This window comes from Carcharhinus amblyrhynchos, chromosome 8, assembly GCF_965287045.1.
Source record: "Carcharhinus amblyrhynchos chromosome 8, sCarAmb.v2.hapA, whole genome shotgun sequence".
Taxonomy (NCBI): Eukaryota; Metazoa; Chordata; class Chondrichthyes; order Carcharhiniformes; family Carcharhinidae; genus Carcharhinus; species Carcharhinus amblyrhynchos.
The window spans coordinates 95947865-95960473 of record NC_137331.1 but is presented as its reverse complement, the minus strand read 5'-3'; the positions used below and the strand labels follow the sequence as shown (position 1 = coordinate 95960473).

General features: G+C 44.2%; 1 protein-coding gene across 2 annotated transcripts in view; it reads left to right on the top strand.

Annotated features, from left to right (window-relative positions):
• The window catches only part of LOC145346798 (serine/threonine-protein kinase OSR1-like), a 200711-nt gene that overhangs the window by 160521 nt on the left and 27581 nt on the right, over nt 1-12609 (top strand). For both annotated transcript variants that reach the window (XM_080194534.1, XM_080194535.1), the window contains exons 12-13: nt 1369-1404; nt 10171-10383. In XM_080194534.1, the coding sequence (XP_080050660.1) occupies nt 1369-1404; nt 10171-10383 (249 nt within the window). The remainder of the gene's footprint in view (nt 1-1368; nt 1405-10170; nt 10384-12609) is intronic.

Genomic DNA, 12609 nt, shown 5'->3' with positions numbered 1-12609 from the left:
TTTATAACACTGTCCTCATGCTCCTCCAAGTGTAAGACTCTGTTGTTCCTCTCTTCTCCCCTCCCATCTTGCTTTTGTGTGTCATGGCAGTGTGGCCAGCACTGAAGCCTAGATTATGAATGGCATTGACCAACCTTTTAGGCCCTTGAGTTAGAGTTGCCCAATCTTCACTGCTTCTCTTCGCCACTACACACCTTACAGGCCAGTTCAGGTGAATTAGTAAAGGTTTAAACTTAGGCACAAGAAGTAAATTATGAGACATTAGAAAAGGCCAAAACTCGAGCAATACCAGAAATGAGATGATATATACGGCAGAAAAGCAAAGTGTTCTTCTCCAGAAGCGAACATTGAGGTAACCTGATCGAGGTCTTTCAAATTCCGGCAGTGTTGGATAAAGTAGACGTGAATAAAATTTCCATCGATGGGGAAGTCTGGAAAATATTTGTTTTCGCACTGGTGTGTGAGAGACGAATAGAGGTAATGCTTATCAATGTGTTGGATTAAGAGGAGTGATTGGAGACCTGTGTAACTGGCTTGGTGTAACATGATTGTAAATATGAATGAGAGAGTTAAGTACGCATCACTTTATGATCCAGTTGAAGGGTAGAGCAGGCTTCTGGGACCATCCTAATGTCAGCATTTAAGAATGGGAGCTTGCTTCACTTCTGAAACACTACTACAGTGAAAACTCCAAGTATTTGAATCCTTTTGAGATATGGGTACAGCTGATAAGGCAGCATTTATTGCCCATCCTTAATTGCTTTCAAGAAGCTGATGGTGGGCTACCTTCTTTGAACTGCTGTATTTTGCACGGAGCCAATTTTTGTTCCGGTAATTTATTTTTCTACACACCTTTTGGAATCTTTTCCTTTGTGTAAACTTTCAAAACTACCAACAGCATGAAATTATATAGCACCCTTTTTATATAGAATCAAAACTTTGAGGAGAAAGTGAGCAGGAAAAGAGAAATCAATTAAATTCATCTTGGAGAAAGAAGATTTAAGCGCTTTTGGAAGGGAGGAGCAGGTTAGCAAGGTCTGGGAGGAAAGAACAGGAATAAAATGCTTCAAAGATATCTGCAGTGGAAGGACAAGAAGTGATGCTAAAATGAAGGATCAGTGAGTGCAATCTGGGGCTTGTGAAGCTAGAAAGGTTTTTGCTACCAGCCTTCAACATCCTTCTTCTCTTTAGGGACCCTGTCATTTTGATCACTTCTAAGATTTAAGGTTGACACCACTTAACCTAATACCTGTGGTTGTTTTCTTCTATGTTTGTATCTTCACAACATTGTATAGTTATCTTGGTGATATTGATAACTGAATTTGTGCATTTAATTCACTTGCTTTTTACCTCCTGCTTTCTCAACAGTCTCCCCGTGTAAAAGAGTCTTCGCAGGGTCCAGATGTGAGTCGAAATTTTTTTCCTTGTTGTTCTTGGGATGTGGATAATTTTGAATGTATTTATTTATTAAATTTATTCAAGAGTTTATTTCCCATCACTTAATGAAAACACAGTGATGGACCCTCTTGATCTGCTGCTTTCCAGTGGTGATGGTGCTTTCACAATGGTGTTGGTGAGGACATGCCAGAATTTTGAACAAATGATGATGGAGAAATGCTCAAGTATGTAGCTTGAAGGGGAACCTGGAGATGATATCCTCATGATTTTGCCCTTCTCTGTGGTAGAAATTGCAGGAATGGGGAATAAACTTGGTAAATTGCTGCAGTGCATTCTGTCCAGTTGAACATAACCGCAGCCACAGCACACCAATGGTGGAAGGCGTTCATAATTCTGGCTAGGAACTGTGATCAAGCAACTGCCCTATCAACACCTACTATGTTTAATATTTGGAATGAATTATTTAAAAGCTAATTAACTTAAGTGTGATATTTAAAGATATTAAAATCTAGTTACAGATCTTGTTCAGAAAAATGGCTAGAGGGAAAATAACTTGCCCCTATTTTTCTAGAGTGAGAATATCACTAACTTCCTCCAACATTGAATAGTGCTCTTAGGTTTGATTTCTCTGCTCAGCAGGTGGGTAACTGATTTAGTCATTTGCAAATGAGCAGCTTTTTCGTTTAATTCTTTCGCAGGATGTGGGCAGGGTTAGCTAGGCTAGCATTTGTTGCTCATCCCTAATTGCTCTCAAGATAATGCTGATGAGCCACATTCTTGAACAGCTGTGGTCCATCTAATGTAGATACACCCACAGTGCTGTTGAGGGATTTTCAAAAACAGCTACAGTGAAGGAACAACAACATAGTTCAAGCTCAGAATGATGTGTGGCTTGAAATGGAACTTGCTGATGGTGTTACCATGCATTAGCTGCTCTTGTCCTTCAAGATGGTAGAGACTGCAGGTTTAGAATGTGCTGTCAAAGGAACCTTGATGAATTGCTGTTGTGCATCTCGTAGATGGTACACACTGTGCAGAGTGGTTAAATGTGGTGGATGGGGTGCTAATCAAGTGGGCTGCTTTATCCTAGACGGCGTTGAGCTTCATAAATGTTAGATCTGCATTTATGCTATGCTGTTAAATTATTCATCCGAGCCAGCTCTTAGGATATTAAACAAGAAATGCAGAGTGCCGCAGGGATCAGTGCTGGGGCCTCAACTGTTTAAAGCACTTTGTTCTTTGTAGAACTGTTTAAAGCATTTATTTATTGTATTTACTGCTTTAAGAATTCTGAGGGAGTGGTTAGAAGGCAGTTGTGGGCCAACAGCTTTAAATTAGCGCCAGGTTTAAAAGGAGGCCTGGTGTAGACAGTGGGCAGCGTCTGAGCGGGCAGCGGAGTGAGTGGGAAGCAAAGTGAGCTATTAGGGCTTAATATCAAAAAGGGCTTGAAGGAAAAAAGGCCAGGTGAGTTCGTTGGAAAAACAAGGGGAAAAAAAACAAAAAAAAAATTTTTTTTCAAAACTACTACAGTGAATAATGGAGGGGCATGTGATGTGTGGTTTCTGTATGATGTGGGAACTGGTGGACTCCAGGGTCCATCCCAGTGACCATGTCTGCAGTAAGTGCAGGTTGCTGGAGGAGCTCCAGCTCAAGGTAGATGAGCTGGCCTCTGAGCTACAGACAGAGGCTCATCAGGGGGAGAGAGGGTGCCATTGTCAATGGGGTGCAAGTGACATCCACCCCCCCCATAGACTGGCTAACTCTAGGGGTCAGGGACAAGAGGGGGCTGCTGGGAGGAGGAAGGGGGGTGAGGAGCGGAGGAAGGAGAGTGGGGAGAGGAGGAAGGAGGGTGGGGAGCAGAGGCCTCAGCCTCTAAATCTGCATAACAGGTTTGAGGTTCTTGCTTCCAGCCTGGAAGAGGACGAGGCAGATGAGGTTGGTGAGCAAACTGCACATGGTACAGTGATGCAGCAGGGCATAGGCAAAGAGAAGGGGAAAAGGAACGTAGTAGTGATTGGGGATAGTGGGGTGAAGGGTATTGACACTGTCCTTTGTCACAATGACAAAGTGCACAGAAGGGTGTGTTGTCTGCCTGGTGCTTGGGTCCGGGATGTCGCAGCTGGGCTGCAGAGGAACCTGGAGTGGGAGGGTGAGAATCCGGTCGTTGTGGTACATGTGGGTGCCGGCGACGTAAGCAAAATGCAGACTGAGGATCTGGGGAGGGGGAGTATGAAAAGCTGGGAATGGAATTAAAAAGTAGAACCGACAAGGTGGTCATCTCTGGGCTACTGCCTGAACCGAGTGCAGACGGGCGTAAGGTTGACAGGATTAAGGAAGTGAATGGGTGGCTCAGGAATTGGTGTGGGAGGAATGGGTTTGAATTTATGGGGCATTGGCACCAGTATTGGGGTAGGTGGGACCTGTTCGGGCAGGATGGGGTTGGTCTGAACCGTGCTGGGACCAGAGTGCTGGCGAATCGAGTAAAGAGGACTGTAGACAGGGCTTTAAACTAATGGGGGGGGGGGAGGGTGCGAGGGTAGGTGACGTTACCAGGCCTAAAGTTAAGGAGAGGGTACAGGTAAGGGAAGAGGCCGAGGATGTCCCAATAATAGAGGGAGTAGGGGGCGTGAGTATAGTTGGTGGTGTTACGGCAAATAGGGTCCAGGTGAAGGCTGGGATGAAAGCGCTTCATCTGAATGCACGAAGCATTCGGAATAAAGTGGATGAGCTGGTGGCGCAGATCGACACAAATGGATACGATCTGGTGGCCATTACAGAGATGTGGCTGCAAGGTGACAGGGACTGGGAGCTGAATGTACAGGGCTATCAAGTGTTTAGGAAGGATAGGCAGGAGGGAAAAGGGGGGGAGCGTAGCTCTGCTGATTAAGGATAGCATCAAGGTGGTAGCAAGGGATGATATTGGATCCAAGGAGCAGAACGTGGAATCGTTGTGGGTGGAGATTAGGAACAGCAAAGGGAGGAAGACGCTGGTGGGTGTCGTCTATAGGCCCCCGAATAATGATCTGGAGGTGGGGCGGGCTGTTAACGCACAAATAAGTGCGGCGTGCAGGAATGGGACGGCCGTAGTTATGGGGGATTTCAATCTGCATATTGATTGGTCGACCGATGTTGGATGCGGGGGGCTCGAGGAAGAGTTCTTGGAATGCTGCCGGGATAGTTTCCTGGAACAGTGCGTGTTGGAGTCGACAAGGGAGAGAGCTATCTTAGATCTCGTGCTATGTAATGAGGCGGGTAGAATTAGGGACCTTGCAGTGAAGGATCCTCTTGGGGAGAGTGATCATTATATGGTGGAGTTTCTGGTGCAGATGGAGGAGGAGAAAGTGGGTTCCCAGACATGCGTCCTTTGTTTGAATAGAGGGGAGTACGGTAGGATGAGAGAAGAATTGGCGAATGTGGACTGGGGGAGCGCGTTGGAGGGAGGGTCTGCTGAGGAACAGTGGAGGATCTTTAACGAGATCTTTCTTGGTGCTCAGCGGAAATTTATTCCGATGGTCAAAAAGGACAGTAGGAGGAGAGGTAATAAGCCGTGGATAACGAAGGAGGTGAAGGAAAGTGTTAAATTAAAAGCGGAGGAATTTAGAGTAGCTAAGAGTAGTGGGCGAGAAGAGGATTGGGAGAGGTTTAAATGTCAACAAAGATTGACAAAGAATTTGATAAAGAAGGGTGGGAGAAACTATGAAGCTGGGCTAGCGCTTAATATAAAAAAGGATAGCAAGAGTTTTTATAAATATATAAAAAGGAAGAGGCTGGCTAGGGTGAACGTTGGTCCTTTAGAGGATGAGAAAGGGGACCTAGTGGTAGGGGATGGGGATATGGCTAAGGTATTGAATAACTTTTTTGTTTGTGTCTTCACGGAGGAGGATGTGAATAATTTGCCGGGTGTTAGCGATGGAAAGGTGGTAGGACTGGAGGGTCTTAATGACATTACTGTTACTAGAGAGGTGGTGCTCGACAGACTAGAGGGGCTGATTGTGGACAAGTCCCCAGGACCGGATGGAATGCATCCGAGGGTTCTGAAAGAAATGGCGGAGGTGATAGTGGATGCCTTGGTGGTTATTTTCCAGACGTCGCTGGATTCCGGGGAAGTGCCGGAGGATTAGAAAACGGCTAATGTTACGCCGTTGTTTAAGAAGGGTGCCAGGCAAAAGGCGGGGAATTATAGGCCGGTTAGTTTAACGTCTGTGGTAGGTAAAATGTTGGAATCTATCATTGAGGAGGAAATTGCGAGGCATCTTGAAGGGAACTGCTTGATAGAGCAGACGCAGCACGGTTTCATTAAAGGGAAGTCGTATCTGACAAATTTACTGGAGTTCTATGAGGATGTGTCTAGGGCGGTGGATAGAGGAGAGCCGGTGGATGTGGTCTTTCTGGATTTTCAGAAGGCGTTTGACAAAGTACCTCAAGAGGTTATTGCAGAAGGTCGAGGGACATGGAGTTGGGGGTAGGGTGTTAGCGTGGATAGAGGATTGGTTGTCAAATAGGAGGCAGAGAGGGGGGGTCAACGGGTGCTATTCGGATTGGTGGATGGTGACTAGTGGAGTGCCCCAGGGGTCGGTGCTGGGGCCTCAGCTTTTTACCATTTATATAGATGATCTGGAGGAGGGAACCGAGTGTAGGGTGTCGAAATTTGCTGATGACACCAAGATTGGGGGAACGGCAAATTGTGCGGAGGGTGTGGAGAGTGCAGAAGGATCTAGATAGGCTGGGCAAATGGGCCAGGAAAGGGCAAATGGAATTTAATGTTGGCAAGTGTGAGGTGGTCCACTTTGGTAGGAAGAATGGTAGGAAGGACTATTACTTACGTGGCGAAAAACTGCAGCAGGCGACGGTGCAGAGGGACCTCGGGGTCCTTGTGCATGAGTCGCAAAAACCCAGCTTGCAGGTGCAGCAGGTGGTCAGGAAGGCAAATGGGATGCTGGCCTTCATAGCGAGGGGGATTGAATATAAAAGTAGGGAGGTCTTGCTGCAGCTGTATAGGGCATTGGTGAGGCTGCAGCTGGAGTACTGTGTGCAGTTTTGGGCGCCACACCTGCGCAAGGATATTTTGGCCTTGGAGGGAGTGCAGAGGAGGTTTACTAGGCTGATACCGGAGTTGAGGGGGTTGAGCTATGAGGAGAGGCTGAATAAACTAGGCTTGTACTCGTTGGAGTTTAGAAGAATGAGGGGAGATCTCATTGAGATGTATAAGATGATGAATGGGATGGATAGGATAGAGGTGGAGAGACTCTTCCCGCTCAAAAAAGACAGTAGGACTAGGGGGCACAGCCTCAAGAAAAAGGGGGGGCGGTTTAGAACGGAGTTGAGGAGGAACTTCTTCACTCAAAGGGTGGTGAATCTCTGGAATTCTCTGCCCGTTGAAGTGGTGGAGGCTGCCTCGCTAAATATTTTTAAGAAGCGGGTTGATGGGTTTTTGATAAGAGAGGGGATTAAGGGTTATGGGGAGAGGGCGAGAAAGTGGAACTGAGCCACGACAGATCAGCCATGATCTTATTGAATGGCGGGGCAGGCTCGAAGGGCTAGATGGCCTACTCCTGCTCCTATTTCTTATGTTCTTATGTTCTATGTACATAGATGATCTGGAGGAGGGGGCTCAGTGTAGGGCAACAAAATTTGCTGATGACACAAAGATGAGTGGAAAAGCAAATTGCGTGGAAGGCATGGAAAGTCTGCAGAGAGATCTGGATAGTGAGTGGGCGAGGACCTGGCAGATGGAGTATAACGTTAGCAGATGTGAGGTTATCCACTTTGGTAGAAATAATAGGAAGGATTATTATTTGAAGGGCAAAAAGCTGCAGCCTGCAGACGGACCTGGGCGTCCTTGTGCATGAATCACAAAAATCCAATCTGCAGGTGCAGCAGGTGATCAAGGCGGCGAATGGAATGTTGGCCTTTATAGCGAGGGGGATACAATATAAAAGCAGGGAGGTTTTGCTGCAAATGTACAGGGCACTGGTGAGGCTGCAACTGGAGTACTGTGTGCAGTTTTGGTCACTGCATTTGCGAAAGGATATATTGGCCTTGGAGGGAGTACAGAGAAGGTTCACTCAGCTGATACCAGAGATGAGGGGGTTAGCCTATGAAGAGAGATTGAATTGACTGGGTCTGTGCTCGTTAGAGTTTAGAAGGCCAAGAGGGGGATCTTATAGAGACATATAAGATAATGAAGGGGATAGATAGGGTAGAGGTAGAGAGATTCTTCCTGCTTAGAAAGGATTGCAGAACTAGAGGGCACAGCCTCAAAATAAGGCGGGCGGGGTGGGGGGGGGAGGGAGTGCTGCAGTTTAGATCAGAGTTGAGGAGGAACTTCTCTCGAAGGGTGGTGAGTCTCTGGAATTCTCTGCCCATTGAAGTGGCGGAGGCTACCTCGCTGAATATATTTAAGTCAGGGGTAGATAGGTTTCTGATAGACAAGGGAATTGAGGGTTATGGGGAGAAAGCGGGGAAGTGGAACTGATCCACTTCAGATCAGCCATGATCTTATTGAATAGCGGGGCAGGCTGGAGGGGCTAGATGGCCTACTCCTGCTCCTACTTAGTATGCAAGATTTGTGCCAAAATGACGTAGTTCTTCAGTCAAACTGTGACCTCTTTACTCTCGCACACAGGTGACCAATTCAAGCCAAGAAAGTTAGACAGAAATGTCAAGGCTGATACACTTAGATTATTGCTTTATAGGAATAAAATTCCTTTATACAGGACTTTGGATACTTCCTTAACAGGAGAAGATTATGAGGAGACCTGATGGAGCTTTAGAAGAGCAAAATTGGAATGGAACAAATTTAACCTTGAGTAGAAGAGCAAAAGGCATAGGTTTGAAATAATTTTTGGCCAATGTTCAGAAAGCTGTCCTTTACACAGTGATCAAAATGTAGAAAGGAGCAAAAACGATAGGTTGTTTTGAGAAATAGTGCAATGAAGTATGGATGAGACATCCTATATTTTTTAAGATAAATGTTCCAATTTGGACATTTCACATGTGATTCTTTAAGGTAGTGAAGCTTTGTAACTAGAAATATTGGAACAAAGAGCCAAAGAACTGTTGGCAATCATGGAATAGTATACTCTAACATTCGTTAGCATTGTGGGAGGGCAGACTGAGGAGTAAGCTGTACATGAGGAAACTCTCTTTTCAGTATAGTGATGGTGACCCAATTAATTCTTCCATAGACTCGTCTGCAATTCATCAGCGTCAGGGCATTCACCTGGTGCTGCTGCTAGAAGAAAAACTGATAATCAGCACTAAAAGAAAAAAATAACTTGCATTTATATAAAGGGCTTTTTGCAACACCAGATATCTGTGAGCTTTACAATCAAGTACTTTTTGGAGATTCACTGCTGTTGTAATACAGGAAACATGGCAGCCGATTTGCACACAGCAACTGAAATAATGACCAGATAATCTGATTTTGGTGATGTTGATTACGGAATAATTATCGGCCACAACGCTGAGGATAACTTCTGCTCTTCAAATTAGTGCTATAAGATTTTGTACATAAACATGAACAGGCAAATGGAGTGTTTTAAAATCTCATCCAGGAGATAGCACTCTCTCAGTATTGTACTGGAGTGCCAAGCCTTGATTTTAGTGTTGGGTGGTGTTGCCCTTTAAAATTAATATCCTACATAATGTGAGAAAACTAATGCACAGTGTCTGACTGGCAGTGCCACCCCCTCCAAATTTGCCCCGACCACCTGGGGTGCCTCAATGGTCTCTGGTTCTACCAGCAAGGCTATCACAACTGGTCCCAGTTGCCAGGGACCAGCTATGACTCTTGCTGGAAAGAACTTCCCCCAGTGAGGCCACAGAGGCAAGTGAGCCCATTTGATAGCATCCTGGGCCCATAAAATTTGTATCTATTTAGAATTGAATTAAAATTAAATTATTCAGCTTCACGCTGGTAAGATCACAAGAGGTGAGAAATTGGGTGCGAACCTAATTTCTCAACTCTCGTGATCTTACTGGCTCGCCCCAGCCAGTTGGGTGCAACAGAAGATCACCGCCATAGAGTACATAGGGGAGAAGGAAAGAAGAGGGTGCAGGATATAATGTTATAGTCATAGCTAGGCTGTAGAGGGATATCAACTTAGGTCTGTTCAAAAGTCTGATGGCAGCAGGGAAGAAGCCATCTTTACTTGGTTGGTATGTGACCTCAGACTTTGTGTATCTTTTTCCCAATGGAAGAAGGTGGAAGAGAGCACTTCCATGAAGTGTGGGGTTCTTAATTATGCTAGCTGCTTTTCCAAGGCAGCAGAAAGTATAGACAGTCAGTGGATGGGAGATGGGTTTGCATGATGGTCTGGGCTACGTTCACAACCCTTAGTTGTTTCTTGCAGTCTTGGTCAGAGCAGGAGCCATACCAAGTTGTGATGTATCCAAAATGGATGCTTTCTATGGTGCACCTGTAAAAATTGAGTGTCGTAGAGGACATGCCAAATTTTCAATTTGATCGTAATGTTCAAAACAAAATTGGATAAATGCTTGAAGGCAAAAAGAAATAGTGGCTTTACAGAAAGTGAAGAGGAATGGGATCAATTGAATCTTTTCTCAAAGAGCCAGAAAAGGAATGATGATTTGAAAGGCTCCCTCACCTGAAATTAATTTCTTGTCTATATGTGCCAATGGTATCACCTAGAGGACATTTCCATGCTTAAAAAAAAAAGTGGCCCAGTGGAATGCATTGTCTTAGAAAATTAGAAGGTGAGAAAGTAAGTTTGAATATCATTTTTATGCCATTTTTCTTTCAATTCATAGCTTTTTGCATCAGCAGAAACACAAGGTTCAAATGTTCAGGCTTCTGGACAAATCCAGCAACTGCTACCTCAGCCAACACCAAACGTACCTGCAACTACTCAAGCTAATCAGATACCTGCTATTCAGCCGTCAGTAATACCAGTCACAACACCAGCGGCAGTACCAGATCCCAGTCAGCAAGCTACAGCTCAGCATCAACTACCTGCATCCCAGGTATGCTACACTTTTAGAAATAAATGAGAGCATGGATGTCAATTTGCTTTGTAAGCTCCAGGAATAGTATTTGACAAATGTTCCACTGATACTTCAAAAATTGTATGTGGGGGCAATACAACACTTCTTTGTTGAAAGTGCTTTAAATTTGAACGCTCAAAAGAGTAGACAAGCTAAGATAAGAAAGTGCAGGTTTTGATACTTATTCCTAAATGAAAGGGAGATTATGTCCTGGGCATATTATACCAGATATTGATACCAGTGAATTGATGCAAAGACCAGAATATCTAATGTAAAATGTAGTTTCTTATTTGCTTTTTTCATCCTTTTGTTATGATCTAAGTTGTTCCTGTTGAGAAAGCAAAGTGCCTGTTTTAATGTGAGCTTCAACTGAAATTTGCATTTCCATATGCAAAAATGTGCTGCATTGAGTGTACCTTTTTTGATGTGCAGACAAGCAAACATCTGACTCCCAAATCTTCCAATTTTGTCATTTAATTTAAAACACTTGATGAGAGTTTTGGAACTTATGCTCTTTATACTGGGGGTAACCAGTTGGAATGGGTTGGCAGGAAGATTTTCAACTCTCTTATGATATGGGATATGGGCAGTAGTGGCAAGGCCAGTGTTTGCTTCCCAATCTGATTGCCCTTGAAGTAGTGGGTTGTGAGGCTATTTCAGAGGGCAGTTAACAGTCAATCAAGTTCCTAAGGATTTGGAGTCCCATGTAAACCAAGTCAGGTAAGGACTGCTGATTCCCTAGTCCACAACTGAATCAGATGATTTTTACGTCAATGATAATTGTCGTGGTTGCCATTACTGAGACTAGTTTACAATTCCAGATTCAATTTAAGTGAATTTAAATTCCACCAACTGCCATGGTGGGATTTAAACCCATGTTCAATCAAGTCACTTCCTATTCCTGTAAACTCCAGCAGATATGAACCTAGCTTGTCCGATCTTTTCTAATATATTGCTTCTAGTCAAATGACATTACTCTGTATTGCCATTTCTGCAGGAAGGCGGTGACATTGTGGTATTGTCACTAGACCAGTAATCCAGAGACCCATGTTAATACTTTGAAAACCAGTGTTCAAATCCCACCATTGCAGGTGGTGGAATTTTTTTTTATTAAGTCTGGAATGAAATGTCTAATGACGACCATGACATAAGAACATAATAAGAACATAAGAAATAGGAGCAGGAGTAGGCCATCCAGCCCTTCGAGCCTGCCTCGCCATTCAATAAGATCATGGCTGATCTGTCGCTGCTCAGTTCCACTTTCCCGCCCTCTCCCCATAACCCTTAATCCCCTCTCCTATGACACTACTGATGGTTATCGTAAAAACCTATATTGTTCACTAATGTCCTTTTTGGGAAAGAGGATTTGCCATTCTCACCTGATCTGGCTTACGTATGGTTATGATGTGGAGATACTGGCATTGGACTGGGTAAACACAGTAAGAAGTCTCACAACACTAAGTTAAAGTCCAACAGGTTTATTTGGTAGCAAACGTGGTTAACCTGCCTTCTGAATTGACCTAAAAACCCACTCAGTTGTATCAAACTGCTTAAAAAAAAGTAAATAAAATAAATGAAACTGGTGCTCACACCTCAACAGCACCTTGGTTGTACCTACACCTTGGACTGTAGCAGTTCAAGAAGACAGGTCACCAGCACCACCTGAAGGGCAATTAGGGATGCACAATAAATGTTGGCTTAACAACAATGCCCACGTTCTATAAATGAATTTTAAAAGTAAGCACTATCTCCCCATAAAGTTGAAACCAAGGCATTTTAAAATTGATTAGTCGTTATAATAGGAAAATGGTCAGAGTTGGCACTCCAGAAGGATGAACCATGTTGGTCAAAGCTTGCAATGTGAACCCGAAGAGATTTTTTTCCCCACTACTACTGACCCTCCAAGATCAGAATTTTCTTTCAGTACTTGAGAAAAGTAACTGCTGTACGTTGCAGTGTTATTAGCCTTTGAAATGTTTCATGTTTGAGCTAAGAATAGTGTCAGGACAGCAAAACTGTTAGATGGACAGTTCAAATTTGGTATGGTTTTGGTAATAGAAGTAGGCTTTGCACTTTCAAAATTGAAATGCTATGCTTCTTTCCTCGTTAAGTAAAAGTGATCCAGACCCCTTATAGATATGTGAACTTTCTGCCATAGTCACTGAAAATCATAGCCTTTTTTCCTTACCCCCACCTTTTTCCTAT